The 20,700-nt window shown below is 43.2% G+C and overlaps 1 protein-coding gene across 3 annotated transcripts in view; it reads left to right on the plus strand.

Moving 5' to 3' along the window:
* The first annotated feature begins 224 nt into the window (after positions 1-224).
* TRIM23 (tripartite motif containing 23) overlaps positions 225-20,700 on the plus strand; it is a 43,019-nt gene continuing 22,543 nt past the window's right edge. Inside the window, exons 1-6 of one of the 3 annotated variants that reach the window (XM_006034721.3) lie at positions 225-362; positions 10,048-10,186; positions 15,572-15,850; positions 16,494-16,676; positions 18,013-18,228; positions 19,221-19,355. In XM_006034721.3, the coding sequence (XP_006034783.1) occupies positions 10,130-10,186; positions 15,572-15,850; positions 16,494-16,676; positions 18,013-18,228; positions 19,221-19,355 (870 nt within the window). In that variant the 5' untranslated portion in view covers positions 225-362; positions 10,048-10,129. The remainder of the gene's footprint in view (positions 363-10,047; positions 10,187-15,571; positions 15,851-16,493; positions 16,677-18,012; positions 18,229-19,220; positions 19,356-20,700) is intronic. The other 2 variants (XM_025216766.1, XM_025216767.1) reach the window with 2 other exon arrangements.

Below are 20,700 nucleotides of genomic sequence, written 5' to 3' on the forward strand. Positions count from 1 at the left end.
CCCCCGGAGCACCCATCGGGACGTGGCTGCAGCCCGTGCCAGTCTTAACACCCAAAGCCGCGGCGGGGCTGAGCGTGGGGAAGGGGAACAGCCGCGGCCCAAATGCCAAAGGCTTTTCTCCTTTGTGAAAGAGCTGCCGGCGGAACTAACTGGATTTGCCCGGGGCTTAAAAACAGCTGTGCCCTCCCCTTCCCCGCAGGTTCTGGAGTGCGGCGTCTGCGAAGACGTGTTTTCTTTGCAAGGCGATAAAGTTCCTCGGCTGCTCTTGTGCGGCCACACTGTCTGCCATGACTGCCTGACCCGCCTTCCTCTTCATGGCAGAGCTGTTCGTTGCCCTTTTGATCGACAAGTGACCGAACTGGGTAAGAGAGCACCACTCAAGCCAGTCGAGGAGGACTTGCACCAAGCCTAATGCGTTCTTGTGGAAAAGACGGAGCTTGCTAATCTAGTAACAGGAAGGACAGTGTTGCTTAAATAGATCCCAGCATGGGTACATTATCCTATGCTGGTGACTGTAGGGCTGAGTAGACCTTAAGAGGCAAAGCAGCCTGGTAGGAGCGCGTATGCAAATGAATCCCATACTTGTGACTTAGGACAGGTCTGCTGCAAATCTAGAGCTGTTCTGTTGGCCTAGGAAGAAGAAATATGACTATTTCCTGGAAAGGCATAGGTTTGGCCAGGCTTTAGACCAGTGGTTCTCAGCTTGGGTGCTTCACCATTGTAGGGTGAAACTTCCCTGAGCACCTGTCCTGGATATGCATCAGAGCTGAGCTGGGAAGTGGCTGCAGGAAAAAGCTGAGCCTGCCTTTGTTTCATTATGTAGGCAGGTGTGCTGGTTCTGCTCTTCCTAGTCCAGCTCCAGTTTATGTCCTGAAAAAAGAGGTACTTGGGGCAGTTCTGCTTAGTGGCAGCAGAATTTATTTCCAGGGTGTTGCTGCCAGGGGTGAAACTGCCCCACACACCTTTGTTTTTCAGGAGATTGGTTGAAGCCAAACCAAGAAGAGCTACAGTAGAAGCTGCATGCCTGCCCACATAATGTAAGGCAGGCTGGTGCACCTTTCTTTGTCAGCCTCTTAGTTCAGCGCTGAGGTGCCTCTCAAAACAGAGGCATGTGGAACAAGACTTGCGCCTGCCCTGTGCTTCTGTTTCTGGGAGACATCATGCAGGGTTGGAAAGGGAAGGGCTGTGGTAAGAGCACATGCGCCACTTCCCAGTCTGTTTCTGGAGGAGGCATGCAGCAGTTTCACCTGGATCTGGTGATTGGTGGTAATGGGGTGAATATAATATAATCATCTAATCAATTAATGTGCTAGTTAGTGATAGAATTATAACATTTATATTAGTCATAAATCTTATAGTATAAAAGCCTTAGTTTGTTTGTCCATAACACTTTATTTGCACTCTGATTGGTTGTCTGAAACAACCCATTTGAGTGCTTCCTGTCCGGAATGCTCTTGGAGTAGTGGCAGAGCGCTGCCATGACAGCGGGGACAGAGTCGGGGTGGGGGGGCAGGGGGAAGTGGCAGTGGGTGGAGTGGGCCCAGACCCCAAGTGGCCATGGGAGGGAGGTGGGGGGAGCAGCCCTGGGCCCAATGCCCTGGGCCCAATGCGGCGGTGGGGAGGGCGGGGTGCAGGCCTGGCCTGATGAGGTGGGGGGAAGGAAGGGAGTGCCTTGAGTCTAGAAAGGTTGAAAACCACTGTCTTCTACCCTTATAACTTGTTTTAATACTAGAAATAAATAGATCTGCTTTTGTTGCTTTCCCTTTACCTACCCCAGAGCTACTGCTTGAGTTCAGGCTTTTCTCTCCTGTTTCCTTGACTAAATTCAGATGTGTAACTGTCGGTCAGAAAGACTCCTGTCAGTCAAGCTGTCTGTTTGAATGTCAAGTCAACTAGGGAGGAACTTCACTTGGTGTCTCCACCCATTTTGAGGAATATGATAGCTATATATGAACTTTCTGCACTTTGTAGTCTCAGGTCAGCTGTGTATTGCTTAAAACCTATGTTATAGACTCTTTTCAGGAACAGCTTTATCAAAAGGAAAGCTGGATTTGATTGATGGCTTCTTTGAGTAATAGTAATGAGTTTACATAGCCTTTTGGGGGTGGTGGGGGTAAGGCTGGTTATTGTACCAGTGTTGGCTCCTTGGTATATGTGCGGGCCGGGAGCGGTCCGGGCCCTTTTTCGCGCCGCGTGGGCTGTGGCCAGCAGCCCGGGCACGCTGGGTCGGAGAGAACAGGCAACACGCTGGAATTAGGCACGGACGCATAATGGTTGATTAAAAGATTATTTACTTACACCGAAGATGGTCGCAGTGCAGGCAGGAAAACTTGCTTGAGTTGCAGTTACAGATAGAAAAGAAGAGAGGCGGACTAGAGTTCCTTCCCATGAACATTCTTCTAGCCCATCCGGTTGGAGGCTCTAAACCGCGAGCCCGTCGCGCCAACCGAAGAAAGTACTCGAACTCACACGAAGTTTGCTAGGCTCCGTGGAACTTGTAATAGACTTACATGAAGTTTGCTAGGCTCTGTGGAACTTGTGCGCGCAGGGAGAGGGATATGTCGAGGTTTGCGCTCAGTGACGGGGAGAGGCTAGAGGCTGATCAGACCCCTGTTGCCTACTTGAAATGCACTGGGTCCAATAGGCTCCGCAGCGCTTAGAGATCTTCACACAGCGTGAAGTCTCCTCCTCCTGGTGTTCGTGGAGTCCTCCAACTTGGGCGGAAACCGCTCAAGCCTCTTATATGGCTAGCAAGCCAATCACTAGCTGCCACGTGGGAATAATTTAGAAACAGCCAATAGTGGGACATAAATTTGCATGTGAATGGTGGGAACTCCTTGCACCATGCATTTCTCTTTTGCAACCTAGAAATGCACCCTGCAAAGAAAGCTACGAGTGGCGGGAAATAATTTAGCAGTGCCGAAGCGCGCACAAACAAAATCACACCCTTGGGTTGTGACAGTATATAAGAGCTAAAAGCAGCAAAGCAAGCCTTTTAAGGGATGATTGTATTAAATTTATTCAGCCTCCACGGAGGACTCTCAAATAGCTTCCCAAAATACATTATTCATGGCTTGTAGAAAAGTTACACTTCATCCTTTCTGAAGTAGGTATTTATTTCGAGGGATTGGGCTTTTTCTTATACTATAGTCATGACTAGTTTTGTTGTGGCAAATTAAAATTGGTTTTGATTTTTTTAGTTATTTTATGGAACATGTCTTAGCAGGTCTCTGCAGCTTTATATAAACATTTGTTCATCAAATGTGGGAGGGTCCTTTTTAAAATTTGTTTGATTTGGAGGTTCTTAATTAAGATTGTGTAGGTCAGGGGTTGGCAGCCTACTACAGCTTACAGGCCAGATTCAGCTTGCCAAGCCCAGATGCCTGCAGTGTTTTAGCTACAGGAGTTTGGGTTGTAGCCGTGTTGGTCTAAGGACATAGGCAGACAAGGTTCCTTGGGTGAATTTGATATCTTTTATTAGACCAACCCAAATGGTTGGAGAATAGTTATTAAGCAAGCTTTCGGGTTCAAAAACCCTTCGTCAGGCTAAGGAAGCTTCAGCAGTTGGTGTGTGCTCTTCCTGGATGGAAGAGCATACACCAACTGCTGAAGCTTCCTTAGCCTTAGCCTGTGCTCTTCCTGGATGGAAGAGGATACACCAACTGCTGCAGCTTCCTTAGCCTGACGAAGGGTTTTTGAACCCGAAAGCTTGCTTAATAACTATTCTCCAACCATTTGGGTTGGTCTAATAAAAGATATCAAATTCACCCAAGGAACCTTGTCTGCCTTAGCTACAGGAGACATTTGTGGCAATGCTGTAGCAGGTTGACATTGTAGGGGTGGGGGTAGCAATATCCTGGGGGAAGGCAGGGGTAGCGCTATCTGCATCAGAAGTACTGGCTCACCTTTGAAAATAGCTCCACTTAAGTTGCTTGCTGCTCCAGAAGGTTGTCAATACTTATTGTAGGTGATCCTACCATTTTTCTTTCCCCACACTCATCTCAGGTTTGGAAAGCTGGTAGAATACTTCACTGGAAGGAAAAGCCTTAAGGTTTCCTTTGAAGAGTGTTGGCCCTGGAAAAATTGTTCTTTCTGGGGGAAGGAAGGTTATTTTCCTTTCCAGCTTCCACTTAACATAATATGTAGATCTTGAGACGGTAGTGGGAAAGATGCCATTGTACTAGCACAGGGTATCCTGGCTCTTCATTAGTGCCTATGAGGCATGGCTGCAGTTGGGCCATTCTGTTAGGGCTGCTTGTGCCAGTGACTGCCTGTAGGTGTCCTTTCATTACCACCAGATCAGAGGTGACATCAGGCAGAAATTATATTACCATCACCTGGATGTGTCCCATCTGTAAATGCAGATCTCTTGACACATCATCAAATGCATTGCCTTCATATTGTTTCTATTTTGCCTTTGATACTGTTTGATCACTTGGGTACAACTTTAGAATTTTGTGAAATAAAATGATGACTTAATCTGTGTATTCTCTCTAATATGTCCTTAAATAGGAAAAGTGAAATGTGCCTAAGAATTATTTATAGGTTGGAATTTAACATTGTTCATGAATTTAGTTTGCATGGAAGTGACAGATGTTGTTGGCTGGTTCAAATTTCTTCACATGGGTCTGCCATTTTATCTCATTCCTGACCACATTCTCTTTGCTATTCATGTCTTATGTCTCCTCTTAGGGTGACAGCCACATTGTGTAGTGGTTTTGTAATGTGTACAAACATCCTAATTAGGCAGAGAGATGAGCTCACTTAACTCCTTTTTCATTTGTGACCTAAGCAGAATTTGAAATGAAGTCTACAACGATTAAAGTGGACTATTTACATACCTCATCATTTTAGTCTCTTGAGTGTTTTTTTTCGTAATATAAAACAGACAGCTGATCAGGTGCATCAAAGGTATGTACTTTTAGTGCAGACTTATTAATGTGAAAGGAAGTAATACTTCTTGACATCCAACATCTTGACAGATAATTTTATAGTGTTATTTGCAATGTATATAATTGACTTCTTTGGAGATGTGCATCTTGTAGTGGATGTGCCTATCCCCAACTTAAATTTAAGCAGATTAAAAAGAATCAAGAAGCTTGTTATTGGAAACTTTGTTCTATTTTTGTAGATATACCTTGCTTATGCTGACATGTAAATGGAGCAATAAAATTTGCCAGTAGAATTAGGTCTTTTGCATTGCAACTGCTTTTGCTAGATCACAGCATATAAAATAATGGCATGTACTAAGAAACATAATTGCCACAACTTTCGTTCCCTGAAAAGTTTAAATGTATGATAACTTATAGAAGTAAATGCAAGAAGCCTGTGTGCATTTTTGTTCCTACTTCAGTTTTGTAAAGAGGTTACTCCTCTGCCCCCAATCATCTTAAGACAAGCTGAGCAACTGGAGAACTGATAAGATGCTAAACTGAGAAGGGACAGGATTTGTATTCAGACAAGATAGGTATGAATATAAACAGCTTAAAATCCTCTGAAGGAAAAAGTACTTCAGGATTGAACATCCAAACCCTTATATTTAAGGGCTTTGAAGTATAGATCTATAACAGTTGATCTTTCATTTTGCCTCTTAAGTGTTGTTCATCCCCATGCGCTCTATCGTTAATTGTGCTCTTTAATATCCATCAGTTGGAGCTGGAATTATTTGCATTATGAGATAAATATAAGTAGGAATTAAAATGAGCAATTGCAAGTGTGAAAGCAGTGTAATGCAAATACACAAGCTATACAAATAATTAAGTCCCTTTCCCAGGCTGCTCTAATTGCTGCAGAAAAGACCTGTTTTATCTTTCTGCACTTTATCTGGGTATCAACATGAAACGATCTCTGGTTGAGAATCACTGATACAGTTGTAGATAGGGGATTTGGAGAACTTGCATTTAGTTTTCCATGGCTGCCACCATTCAGTTTATAAATATGTAAATAATATCTATATAAAAACAATAATATCCGTTTCTCACATTCACTGCTCATTTAAATAATAATTACTCGTGTGTGTGTGTGTGTGTGCGATTACTCATATATTTCATTTGATTTTTCTCTTATCTTAGCACTTATAACAGGATGATAGGCAGGTTTTTCATGGCTCCTGGGAAGTGAACATACAGCCCCAAGAAAAACAAGATACTGTACTTCTATATTTTGGGGAATGTTTGGTTGCTATTGCTATTCGTGTCTGCTGCTTGTGTCTAGCTATTCCTTTTGGAGAGTACCTGCAGTGAGAGTTCCAGTAAAACCTATTTAATTTCATGGGAACAGGAAAAGTCCTCTGCCTCAGCTGCAGCACAGCTCCACACCAGCTAGAAGCTCTACCTGTGCCATGGCCATGGAACAGGGAGTGGGAAGGGAGGAGAGAGGGAAAGTGCCGTGGCACAGGTGCAGCTGTGTTGTCTGGCCCCAGCACAGGTCCAGGCAGGTCCATCAGTTGGAACTGGAATTATTCCCCCCCCCTTCCACCCCAGATTTGGTGGATAATCAGCAATTGTGTCCTATACCTTCCTTGATCATTGTATAATGATGCTAAATGTGAACAGTCTTCACCTCTATTATAATTGAATCACCTGGGAATTTAACGACCTCTGAATTGCTCCCCAAGAGGCTGACAGCAGTTGTCCATTTCTTCATCTGATCATCCTTGACCTCTGGTTCTGTTGAGTCAGCATAAGCTCCAGGAAAGACTGCCTATGTGGTCTGAATTTGTCCAGTCACTATTGACCTCCTGAACTGCCTAGTCCTAATAGCATGCTTGTTGACTTTGCCCAGAAGTGGCAACCATCCTGATGCAGTATAGCAGGGGTGGCCAGCCTGTGACATATGTCACAGATGGCACAGGCAACCCCTGTGTGTGTCACATGGCAGACTAGGGAGGGGATGCAGAGTTTAGCTGCAGATAAGGTAGGAAGCAGGAAGAGGCACAGGGTAGGAAGCAGAGCAGAAAACTAGGCAGAGGAAAGGGGTTGGAGAGGCCCTTGGCGAAGATGAAGGGTTAATTTTGTGGCATGCCTGCCAAAAAGGTTGGCTCCCACTGAAGTAGATTGCCAGTGGTTCAGAGGACTGATGTTAGACTAATATATTCAGTTCTTGAAAGCTGCATATCTTTCCCCTGTTTCTCTGTATGCGTATTCAACTAAATACTAAAAGGCCATTGTCTCTTTACTGCTTGGTTGCTATTCTTGAAGCTACTCAGTACTTCAGGATCTGCACTGATAGAATCTGTCTTGATAGAAGTCTATATCACAATATTTTGGCCTGTTTCATTTCAAAATCAATTTGAAAATGGCATGGAGATGATGGCAGTTTTGTAGTAAGGGGAACTATGGGAGGTTGTATTTTCTGCAGTATGATATGGAAACTGACCAGACAGAAGCAGGTTTGGAATATGACAGGGTAGATAAAAATCAATTATTTAAATAAAACAATCAGATTTTAAATCAGACCTTTTTTATTTAATTGTATTTTTAATTTTTTTCTTTTGTTAAGATGCTTTTTATATTTAAAAAACCCCAACCCATATAAAAATAGTTTAAATTTAAGATATGTTAAAGATCAAAGATATCACCATGGAATAGGGATTATAACTTCTAATGATATACTATTTGAGACGCTATATTCACGTAACTTTTTTTGGAGAAGTTTTTATAAATAGGTCACAACAGGCCATGGACTATATTAGGGGCCCTATCTTACAGGGCTCCCAGGGGCTCCTCTATAGATTCGTAAAGATTAAAGAAAACCACTCTACCCAATGGGACTCAGTGCTCAGTCTAGAAGATCCCATTAAGCATCTCTGTCATGCTTAGTTTCTCTTCTCAAACTGTATATTTGTCTCCAGACATAACATCCTTGTTAACAGCAGTATATGGAGATGCGAAGTAACAGACCTGATTATTACCCACCCAACCAGCCCTGTTGTCTCTCTGCAAGTTTATGTACACAGCATCAAGTCCTTACCTCTCTAAAAGTGCAGAGTTTCAAGAAGTTAAATGAATAGAGGATATCAAACAACAAGAATGCACTTTTTGTAGAAAACAATGATTAAATCGAGGCTTCCTGGCCAGTGATTTAAATTATGATTTAAATTGATTAGATATAAATCAAATCCATCCTGGAATATGATATTACACAACTATTGATACAGTATAGGACAAGGATGCCTTAGCACTTAACAGCGGCAGAATGAACACGCCCAACTGGAATTGAAAACATTGGTTCAATGACATTAATCCATGTTATATTTTATGGAGCTGTCCATTGTAATTAAGGTGCCAGTCAGCCTAGGTATCTGTTTTTACCAATTGCTGATCATTTTGTAACTTTTTTTTATTTTGAGGACCAGTTTTCAGAATGTCATTTTCCCCCAGTAATGATAATCATAACAGCATTTAAGACACTTGAACCAGTGGTGTACTCGTTAGATTAAATCTGCTTAATGGAGACTTTTGATTCATCAAATCATTAGAACAAAAAAATAGGTCCTCTGTCTTTTATGCCGTCACATTTCTCACCTGTTATGTCCATCTGGATAGGAAGAACATTGAAAGAGGTGTTTCTGTGGCACCTTCCCTCTGAACTTGTGAAAGCTTCTGTACATTGCTAAGGAGAGAAGCTAAGGACAGTGGATTTCTTCCTAGGATTTTTAGGAACCAGTATTTGGGTCCCCATCCACAAATTGGATTCCTCATAAAAAGTGGCTGCAGATATAATTAATGCAAAAAGATTCAGTCTTTGCTGGGTATCACTGTGTCCTTATCTGGTCATAGGATATTTTCCTGCCAAATGGTGATGGTGCAGGAGTAGTAGATATGATATGACTGCAAGTGAAAGGGAACAGTGAAAAGAAACGTGGTCATACCCAGTTTACTTTCCCTTTCAGCATCTGCTGTCTGCTGCTGTGACCCAGGATACTGGGTCTATGGCAAGATGGATCTATGGTTTGACACAGTAAATGGCAGTTCTTATGTTGATTCGAGCTCCCCCCCCCTCAGTGTTTTTGGCCATCTAGGGTAGTGTTGTATGCAGGCCCTTGTTTTGTGGATGATGCATTTTATTTCCAGTTTCTCACTGTGCTCAGATGTACTCCAGAGATTAATATCTATATCAGGGCCATCTAACTAGTGACCCACAAAGGGTTTATTTTGCATTCCTCAAGCTTTTACCAGTCTGCTACTCTCCCCACTGCTCCAGCTGTGGCACTAGTGGAGGTCTCTAAGTCCCTTGCCTCCTCCAGCTTTACATCCTGCTCCCACTCCCAGGGGTGGTACGGCACAGTTCAGCCTGTGGTACTGGGGGAGTCTCTGTCAAGACACCTGCATGGCATGGTGCTGAGGGGGGAGGTGGTACGGAGGTGGTGCAGTGGTGGTGGTGCTCTGTGGGGCATGCAGAATGAGACCGCTTAGACCAGGGCTATCCAACTTCTGTCTTGTGTATGAAAGCATGAAGGTCCTCAACATGAATTTCTATTATTTGCCTGTAAATCCAGCAGAAACATTATTGCTGTGCCTAGGTTTCATGTGGGCATGCTACAGGTAGTAAGGGTTGCAGATGGACCAACATTTTCCTGTAAAATGTCTGAAAGGTTATTTAAAGTGGATCAGAAAAAAAATCTTTGTGTTATACAGATATGTGGAAGTAAAATACAGATTTTGAGTTTTCTGTGTTTACATTTTTGCTGCAGTATTGTAGGTACTTAATAGCTGGTTTTGCTATAATATTGGAAGTTCTTAAAAATAGTCTTGCCAGATCCTGTGATGTGAAAATTTGCATTAACCTTGTCATAGCATTTGATGAAGTAAATGGTTGCTCACAAAAAACCTATGCATCTCTGATGTGATTAGTCTGAGGTATACCTCTATCTGGCCGTCCGCTTGAATAGTACTATACTAAATGCAGCAGAGACAGACATTGCTTTCTAATCTGACTGTTAAGAATCCCAAATAGTTTGTGGTGGTTTTGGTGTTTTGTTTCTGGGGAACTTTTTGGCAGGTTTTTTTTGTTTCTGTTTTAAATCTAACTGTCTTTCAAAAATAGGAGATTCCGGTGTCTGGGGCTTGAAAAAAAACTTTGCTTTGTTGGAACTCTTGGAGCGACTGCAAAATGGCTCAGCTGGCCAATGTGGGACAACAGAAGAAGCTATTGGCCTGTCTGGCGAGGTATTGATTCAGAAATGGTGTGTGTTACTTCTTGCTTTAGCCTCTCTACAGAGTAGAGAATTTCATTGTTTAACAAAAGCTAGAAGAATTAGTCACTTGGCAAATTCAGAATTGCTATGATAGCTGAATATATGCATTTTAGCTATGCAAAACTCTGAATCATAGAGAAGTAGGGCTGGAAAGGGCCTTCACTGGTTACTGGTTCAACTCCCTGCCTGAAGCAGGATCATCTTTATTGAAACTATTGTATGCAAATTCATTATCTAACCCAGGGGTGATCAAAATACAGCCAGTGGGCCATCTCCAGCCTGCCAATTGATCCTTTCTGGACCATCAGCCACTTTCAGGAGCCTGAGGAGGGAGTGCTGTGCCCCATCCTGCTCTGCTTTGCTGCAGCTGGGGCTGGATTGGACTGCGCAGCACACAGGCTCCCCTGCTCCCTGCATCCATCTCCCACCCAGCTTCCTGTTGGTGCTGTGGTTGCGCAGTCCTGGCACCGTGGCTGCTGGCAACTGGGTCCATTTGGGATGGGGTGCAGTGGAGTGTGCCAAGTAGCCCTCGCACCCGCTACGATGAACCACTCCTGCCATGGCGCTGTTAGGAGGAGAGTCTGTGCTGGCTGCAGGGGAGGGAGGGGCTTGGCCTGGGGCAGCTGCCTCCGACTTTTTTAGTGTGGTGCAGCAGCGACTCGTCGTGGCGAGATGGCAGGGCAGCTGCTTGACATGCTGCATATTGCCCTGTCCTTTGTGGGCCTGGCTGTCTGGCTGTGGTGCCAGGGCTGCAATACCAATAGGAAGCTGGAGGAATGGATGTGGAGGGGTGGAGGAGCAGGCACTCTGTGCAGCCTAGCCTGGCTGCGGCAGAGTGGCATGGAGTGCAGATCTCCCTCAGTCTCCTGGTGGTGGACTGGATAAGATCAGTTGGCATCCTGCCTCTCAACAGTTCCCTGAAACTTGTAAAGTGGCATTCCAGCCCAAATAATTTCGCATACCTGCTCTAACCTCTTAGGAAAGCTACACAGTGGACACATCTACACGAGACACTGCCAGTGTAGCTCGTCTTTATAGCGATGTAGCATCAGTAAGTACGAACCATGATGCTGAAGCTACTGCTCGGTGGCAACAAGCTACTGCGCAGTAGCTTGTTAATGACCTATGTGCCGCCAGGAATACGCAGTAATGTCGGTTACTGTGCAGTCATTTAGAACTTATTAAAGCAAGTACTAAAGCTAACGCAAGTACTAAATGACTGCACAGTAACAACTCCTGACACAACACAAGACAACATCCTAACCTACCACAGGTAAAGTAGGGGAACTGTGGTGGCCAGTGTCCTAGTTCTGTAAACATTGTGTATGTTTACTGAAGAGATCCCAGTAAGAGGGCCATGCCCTCTGCTACAGAGGAAGGGAAAAACCCTAATGGTCCATACCAGTTCTTACCTGGCTAATTTAGCAAACTATTTAAAGGCTTGGTTTTGCACAGTATAAAATACTGAACCTATTTTTTCTTATAATTATAGTTTGATATATAAGCACTGAAGTAGAGAGAAACTGAAAATTATCTCTTAACTATAGCTTTAGATTTTTTTTTTTTTAATGTTAAACTCTTGAGGAGTTTAGACATACTTTCAACAGCTTCTTAAGACACCACCTAAAGACTGGAAAATTCACCTTTTGCTTTCCCAGATTTTAACCTTTTATATTTGGTGAATATCAAGCTTGAGGAGTTTCCACCAAAACTGGATGCTCTCATTGCTTAACCTGGACAGTGTAGTTCTACAAACTGATAGGATCATTGGAAAGGAGGGCTGGAAAAGACCTCACAAAGTCATTTAGTCCAGTCCCCTGCTCAGGGCAGGATTGTCTCTGATTGAACCATCCCAACCATGTGTCTGTCCAACCTGCTTTTAAAAATGTACGGAGACAAAAATTCCACAACTAATCTTGATAGACTGTCCCCATGCTTGACCGTCTTCCATAGTCAGAAAGTTCTTCCTAATCTCCAACCTAAATTTCCCCTGCTACAGCTTGAGGCCATTGCCCCTAGTCCTGTCCCCTACAGCCACAGTGAAGAAGCCCATATCCACCCTCTTTGTAACCATCCTTAAGGTATTTGAAGACCGTTATGAAATCTAGGGGTGCACCAGTGATTCTTTGGGCTGATACCAGTGGCCGATTTATTAACAAGGCATATTGGCCAATACTGATCTGATTGCAGATATGCCGCCCAGCAGCTTGGAGAGCAGCATCTGGCTGGTAACTCTGTTGTGGGGGGAGAGACATGGCAGATTGAGGCCCCTGTGGTGTGAGAGAGTGGGGCTGGGGCAGGAGCAGGTGGTGCCCAGGCAGGATGAGGGATGGAGCCGTGAGCACTAGGCTCTTCCTGGTGTGTGGGTTGGGCCAGGGCTGCACTCAGGGCAGACAATGGCAGTGCTGGGAGGAGGGCTACAGGGTGGGCTACAGCCACCCCAGAATTTGCCATAGCACCCCCTTCCAGTGCCGCCACCTGCCCCAAGCATAGCTCCAGTCCAACTCCTCTGCTGAGAAGTGCCTGGCGCTGCCCCGGGCCCCAGCCTGCAGTGGCAGCCTGCCCTTGTCCTGCGCACAGATCTGGGGGGCACACGCCCCCCCATGCCTCCCTCAGGGGTGCATGCAGCAGCAGGAGCTGCCCCCTTTCCTACCCGCACCCTCTGGATGAGCTGCTTATGGCTCTCTCATGTCGCATCCTGCCCCAGTTGGGCAGGCCCTGCTCCTGTCCCGGCCCCACTCCCAGTACCTTCCTCACCATGGGGGCCTGTATGTGGCCCCCTACAGACTTACCAGCTAGACAGTGCTCTCCAGGCTGCCATGCTGGCTGCATGCATACTGTGGCTGCGCCCACACACCTGGCATTTATCAGTGACATTATCAGCTACATCAGCCAAAGAAAGCCAGTTATTGATGACGTCAATTTTCCTTTTATCTGTGCTGATATGATATAGACTGATGTAATCCCCCCGCAGTCTTTCCCAGATTAAATAACCCTAGCTCTTTCAGACTTTCCTCATAGATTGTCACCCAGGCCCCTGATCAGTTTTGTTGCTCTGCACTGGACCCTTTCCAAACTCTCCACATCCTTCTTGAAGTGAAGGAACCCAAAACTGGACAGGTGAGGTTTGCAAGTAACTAAAAGGTTAATACAGCCTAATATCCTGTTGGCTTTTTTTTTTTTTTGTTGCAACAAGAGCATATTGTTGGCTCATTCAGTTTATGATCCACTATAACCCCCAGGTCCTTCTCTGGAGTACTGCAGCCTAGCCAGTCATTCCTCAGTCTGTATTTGTGTATGTAGTTATTCCATATCAAGTGCAGGACTTTGCACTTGTCCTTGCTGAATCTTATATGATTGATTGTGGACCATTTTTCCAGTCTCTCCAGGTCATTCTGGATCTTAGCCCTACTCTTTAGTGTCTGCAACGCCACATTGAGCCAATGATGGCATTGTTGAGCACGGTGATAGAGCCATTTTTATATCCACCACACAGTACTTTTGTCTAGACTGTATTTCCTTAACTTGTTAACAAGAATTTTTATGGGATTCAGTGTCAAAAGCCTTGCTGAAGTCAATGTATATCATATTCACTGATTTCTCCTCATCCACAAAGTCCGACACATTATCATAGAAGAAAATCAGGTTGGCCAGGCACGCCTTGCTATTGATAAATCCATGCTGGCTGTTCACCTGGTTCTCCTCTAGGTTCTTCACAACAGATTCCTTGAGGACTTACTTGCTCAGTGATTTCCACCACCCCCCCCCCCCCCCCCCCCCCTCTTAGGTCAGGCTGACTGTTCTGTAATTCCCCAGTTTGCAGACAGACTCTATATTTGACTTTTTCCAAACACCTGAGACCTCACCCAACCCCCACAAGTTCTCACAGAGTATAGTTTATAGCTCTGAGATGACCTCAGCCAGTTCTTTCAGTCTCCTAGAGTGCATTCCAACCAGCCTTGCTGACTTGGAAGACTTGTAGCTTCTCTGAGTAATCCCTGATCTGTTCTGACATTACCCTAGGCTGTTTGGCTCCTTCCCCGTCTTTGCTGACATCTGCACTCATTGTCTAGTAACTGCCCCTATTTGTGAAGACATAAGTAAAAAAAATATTGAGTACTTCAGCCTTCTCTGCATCATCTGTAACTAGATTGCCTTCTGCATTGCATAAGGAACCTGTGGTTTCTTTGGTCTTTCTCTACTTTTTAAATAAATGTAAAATCCCTTTTTATTGCCTCTTATCTTCCTTGCTAGGTGCAACTCAAATCGTGTCTAGGCTGTCCTAATTTTTTTCCTTGTACGCCCAAATACTCTTACACGTGTTCCAAGTAATATGACTAAGTTTCCACTTCTTCTAGAATACCTTTCTGAGTTTCAGCTCATTGAAGAGAGTGCTCTGTAGCCAGGCTGGTCTTTCATTACACTTCCTATTTTTCTCTCGCGTTGCGATAGTTTGTTCCTGTGCCGTTAAGAGAGCCTCCTTAAAGTACAGCCAGTTCTCCTTTTCCTTAAGAGGGCTTCCTTTTCTCTTCAGACTAGTCTCCCACCACTTCTCTGAGTTTGCTTCAAGTTCAGGTTGATTTTTATTTATGTTTTTGTTTATTTTAAGTCTGGTGTCCTTATTCTGCTGTTTCCTTTTCTTCCTTCCCTTAGGCTCTTAAACTATCATTTTATGGCCACTGTCACCCAAGTTACCCTCACCCTTTACATTCTCAATCAATTCATCACTTCACAAGCAGCCACCCAAGAAGAGCTTTTCCTTCTGGTTGGTCTCTCTACCTCCTGTATCAAAAAGTTATCTTCAGTATGCTCCAAGTATTTGCTGGACTGCTTGTGCATAGCCGTGTTTCCCTCCCAACCAATGTAATGGGAAATCCCTTATGAGACCTCGGTCCTGCTATTTGGAAACTTCTGTCAGTTGTTTGAAGAAGGCCTCATCTACCTCTTTCACCTGGTTTGGTGGCCTAAAGCAGCCACCTGCCATGACATTCCCTCCCCCCCGCCAGCTGCTTTCTGCTCTGACCTGTACTCAGGCTTTCAACAGGCCTACCTGTTGATTTAACATTGCTCGTATAGGGAAAGGTCTGGGATCTAGCTTTTGCTCTGAACACATGTGGTTCCTAGCAAAGTCAATTGAACTTATACGTACTCTATACCTATGAAAATGAGGACTTTGGGCGCAATTGATAAACATTTAGTTTATCATTTTGGGGAGAGAGTACAAAATTTTAAAGCAGCTTTTTATAATAAAGTGAATATTCATCAGTATTTAAGGAAGGCCAGATTTTTAGAATTGGGAAAGTGGGTAATGTCTCTTCCTTCTCTTCTTTCACTATGATCAAATTTTACACCAGTGTTTTTTTTCCATTTTAGTGCATCATTCGCTGTGATGAGGATGAAGTTCACATTGCATCTGTTTATTGCACTGTCTGTGCTACACACCTGTGTGCAGAATGTTCCCAGCTTACCCATTCTACAAAGACACTAGCAAAGCATAGGCGTGTGCCTCTTGCTGATAAACCTCATGAGAAGACCATGTGCTCCCAACATCAAGTGCATGCTATTGAATTTGTCTGTTTAGAAGAAGGTTGTCAGGCCAGTCCCCTTATGTGTTGTGTCTGCAAAGAATATGGAAAGCATCAAGGTCATAAGGTACTGTTGTTACTCATGTGATTTTTAGTAGATCATTTTTTTTCCATATATTAAAATAAAAAATGTACCTAGGAAGGGGAACATAGGAACACACACCTTAATTGAACATTTTAGCAATTATTTAACTACTATTTGTTCCTTTTCTTTCACTTTGGACAACTTCTGTAGTTAGAAATACCTTATGATCAGTAATACCATGGAACTATTCCACATCTATGTATTGAGGTGAAAATATACTTCTAATCATGTCTGTCACAAACTTGTATCTTTGTTGCATGAGCCACCAGTTTAAATAGTTATCACCTGTTTGTGATGTAGACTTTGTAGAACCCCTTTTGAATTAAGTGATGGTCAGCCACCTTTTTTTTTCTTTTTTTGTTAAAGATGGGGGGGAGAAGACAAATTCACCTTATATAGATATTTGTAAGATTGCTATATTTCTGTTTCAGTCGCATATGAAAACATAATCCCTGATGGTCATTTGTAAATTTAAACTTTTGAATTCAGCCCAAAGACTTCCCCCCCCCCCCGCCTTCCTTTAAGCCTTTTTGCATAATATGGGGGAAAAATCTTTTATGAGGTGGGGTGAGGGTAATGAGAGAGCCAACTAGAGCTGACTTCAGTATGTTACTTTTGATTGTAGCATTCTGTTTTGGAACCAGAAGCAAATCAGATCCGTGCATCCATTTTAGACATGGCACACTGTATAAGAACCTTCACAGAAGAAATCTCAGATTATTCCAGAAAACTAATTGGAATAGTTCAACAAATAGAAGGAGGAGAACAAATAGTTGAAGATGGAGTTGGAATGGCCCATACAGAACACGTATGACATTTCCCCCCCCCCCCCCCTTGCGCGCAGCCAAGTATGGCATAATTGTTTTTGTAGTAACCAAAATCTGTTTGGGCATATTTATTTTTCTTATACATGTAACGAATGAGGCAAGATCATTTTTCAAAATATAAGTTCTATAGCATTGAATATTTCAATGCGTCTGTCAAACTCATTTAAGCGTGGTGTTCTCTGCATAAGAGTTCACTAAGGGTGCACTCCTGTAAGATGCTGAGAGCACCTTTGGCTCTGTAAATTCATTGGGAGTTGGTGATGCTTAGCAACTTGCAAAGTTACAAGGAAGCTGAAGACAAAAATACAAGGAGAACTTGAATGTAGCATTTGATTTTACTGAAGTCAGACAGACTGTGGGGAAAACTATATGTACAAATAAGCAGTATTTAAATATTGTGGCATATAGTGTGTCCATGTGTCTTGGGTTCCTGGCACATGTTCATTTAATGGCATGATGGGGTCCGATTTTATTTTATTTTATTTTATTTTATTTTTTTTCTTCCCTCCCCACCAACCCTAACAATCATGCCTCCTGCCATGCCACGTGTTCCTGCAGGTCCAGCTGGGGCCAAAGTCAGCTGCACACTGCATTTTAAACATTCCAGGATGCAGTGAACCTGAGACCAGGGAGATGCTTCTTGATGTCAGGCTCATGGGGGGCCTTCCATATCTGCCTCTAGGGATTGGGTGGGAGCTCCAGGTCCAGGACCTGGTGCTGTCCCCAGCTCAGTCCCACTTGATTCATTAGGGGGATGGCTGTGTTCTGGACCCTAGGGCTGCTCCATGCCAGATCTCTGCGCTCAGTTGAGTGTTGGGATCTTTCATGGGTCAAACACAACAGACCACACATTCAGTTTACAGCCTGATAGAAACAAGCCACAAAGATGTTGCATGTTATTTGTGGAATATCTTTGTGGCTCGTTTGCGATATTATCATGCCATAAATTGGCTGTAATGTAACATGGTCACTATTTATGGCACAATTCATACCTTAATCATGTCCTAAATGCAATGTGTGCCAGGGCCTTTTTCTCTGATTGTGATATATTTTTCTAATTATTTATCCCAGTTACTTTACTTAATGTATATATGTAATAAACTATTTTTTATTGGAATAACCAGTGCCAGGGTCCTCGCTTTGGGAGCTGATATAAACCGTCATCAAAACTGGGTCTATTAAGATCCAAATCTGCCAGCCGTCTTAGTTTTAAAATTAAGAATAGGAATGTAGCGTAATATAAAGAATTGTATTCTTTTGACCTGCTTACTTTTTTAATTAATATGTCAATATCTTTTTTTACTTTAACACTTCAAGGTCCCAGGCACTGCAGAGAATGCTCGCTCATGTGTCCGGGCCTATTTTTCTGACCTCCATGAAACCCTCTGTCGTCAGGAGGAAATGGCTCTCAGTGTTGTTGATGCACATGTGCGAGAAAAATTGATTTGGCTTAGACAACAGCAAGAAGATATGACTATCCTGTTGTCACAGGTTTCAACTGCTTGTCTTCACTGCGAAAAGACTTTACAGCAGGTAAGTGGGTAAGTGAAGTGTAATATGAAGCAGTTGTATTGTTGGATCTGTAAAAGAAACTTAGGCTAAAGATTGTCAGATTGGATGGCCTTGTACTGTTGTTTCCTTTATGATGTTAGAATTGTATTGCTATAAAATGCGTTTGGAAATGCTATAGTGCTTACTGGTAAGGTTGGTATGAAGATACATGTAGGTAATCAAAACTATAAATATAGGCTTGTAGTTAAGAAGATTTTACAAATAGTATTGCTAATATAAATACTTGCACATAAAGTAAGGGGAAGAGTTTAAGGTGTGCAATATAACCATTTGGAATAGTCCTAAATATAGCCCTAAACAAGGAAGTGACCAAAAAAAGAGTGGGAGAGAGAGAAGTGAAACTGATTACTCTTTCATTATCCATGATGAGTAAAGAACTCGAAATAAAATAGCATACATAGCAATTTTGTTTTTGTTTCTAAAACTTTCAAAACTATTAATGGTATATGTTGTGTTCTAAATAAAGTATATTTTTTTTTTTAAACGTTTTTAATTTGCTCAGGTCCTGAAGTCATTCGATGTTAGCTTTAGTCAGAGTTCTTTCTAACGCTAACATTTTTAACTACCTAAATTTCCCAGATTTAGGAGTTGGATAACGTGTTTCATTTTGCTTTCTTCTTGTTGTGTTCTGTCAAACTAAGCCAGAGGCCTGGTACCTGGTAATTGGTATAGGTATAACTTCCTTAAATTATTAGATTGGCGGGGGGGGGGCCCCGCAGTGGATATGAAAGTGTTGTATGTCCTTAAAAAAGGCATAGATAGCTCTTTAAGCTGTAATAGGATGTAAGTTGCAATATTTATATGAAAACTTTTTTACTATTTCTTTAAATTCATCTTTTGAGATAAGCAAGTTTTCTACTATTAGATTATTCAAGGATTTATTTATTTATTTTTTTTGGTTTCATTAAGTTACTTGCTAATGAAAAGAAGCTTCTGTCTCTTGTCTGCTTTAGGATGACTGCAGAGTAGTGTTGGCCAAACAGGAAATTACAAGGCTACTAGAAACATTACAAAAACAGCAGCAGCAGTTTACAGAACTCGCAGATCACATACAGCTGGATGCTAGCATTCCTGTCACTTTTACAAAGGTATTTTCTTGAAGATCCTTTTTAATGTTCCCAAAAGATTCTAGTAAAAATCCAGCTCTCCACTTTCTAAAATTCTAAACACCTTAAAAGCTAGAATGATTATTGTACTTTTCCTAGGTACTGTAAATATATTTTCTGCTTAAGAAGTGTTGACAATTCCTGTGGCTGCGACTGGCATTGATCTCAGAATATGGTGTCTGTATTCTAACACCAGATTCTCCCTGTATTGGAACAAATGGGAGAAAACAAATTGAATTTACATTTGCTGCTACATGTAGCTCTGCTTTTACTTGAACTGTATTTTTTTCCTTTGTTTTTAATACTCATGCATCAACACGTGCGCTTTACTGTGGAGTAGACTAATTAGCTCCGCAGTAAAGCATCACCGTCTACACATGCATTGGCATTAGGGCACAGTAAACTAACTCCGCTGTAGGATAGTACTATCAGGGATAGTTCTGTCTTAGAGCGGAGTACTTTACTGCGCTGAAATGCACATGTACATACTGACCGGTGGGGGGGATGTAAATGGCACCCACTCAGTTCAGCTGGCTGGGGGCTTGCTCTGCCCCAGCTCAAATTGCTGCTCTCCTGGGCACACACACAGACGCTGCACTTGGGGGTAGTTCACTCGTGCTCAGAATGCTCGGGATTTTATTGCATCACATTAATTGCACATGTAGATTCATCCAGTGTGATTTTTAAATCCAGATTGGCAATGGGGGACGACATGGTAGGGGACCTCCAGATCGGTAGCCATCTGGGGGACAGTGATCACCTAATAATAGAATTCACCATAAGACGTCAAGTGGGTAAGGTAACTAGTAGGGTGAAAGTGCTAGACTTTAGGAAAGCTGACTTCAATGAACTCAGGCGATTAGTCAAGGACGCACTGCAGAGTAGGAGTTTTGAAGTGATGGGAGCCCAAGAAGGGTGGCTGTGCCTTAAGGAAATGATCCTTCGGGCACAAAGCAAGACGATCCCCGAGCGAGGCAAAAGGGGGAAAGGGGCCAGGAGGCTTCCCTGGCTGACCAGAGAAATCCAGGGCAGCCTAAAGGACAAAAGGGGAGCACATAAAAAGTGGACAGGGAGAGATCACCAAAGATGAATATCCCTCCTCTGCTCGTGCTTGTAGGGAGGCAGTTAGACGGGCCAAAACTGCCATGGAGCTGAGGATGGCAACCCAAGTAAAAGACAACAAGAAATTGTTTTTTAGATATATTGGGAGTAAAAGGAAGGCCCAGGGAGGAATAGGACCCCTGCTAAATGGGCAGAAACAATTGGTGACAGACAGAGGGGACAAGGCTGAACTCCTCAACGAGTTCTTTGCCGCAGTGTTCCTAAG

The sequence above is a fragment of the Alligator sinensis genome, unplaced genomic scaffold (assembly GCF_000455745.1).
Source record: "Alligator sinensis unplaced genomic scaffold, ASM45574v1 scaffold346_1, whole genome shotgun sequence".
Classification (NCBI taxonomy): domain Eukaryota; kingdom Metazoa; phylum Chordata; order Crocodylia; family Alligatoridae; genus Alligator; species Alligator sinensis.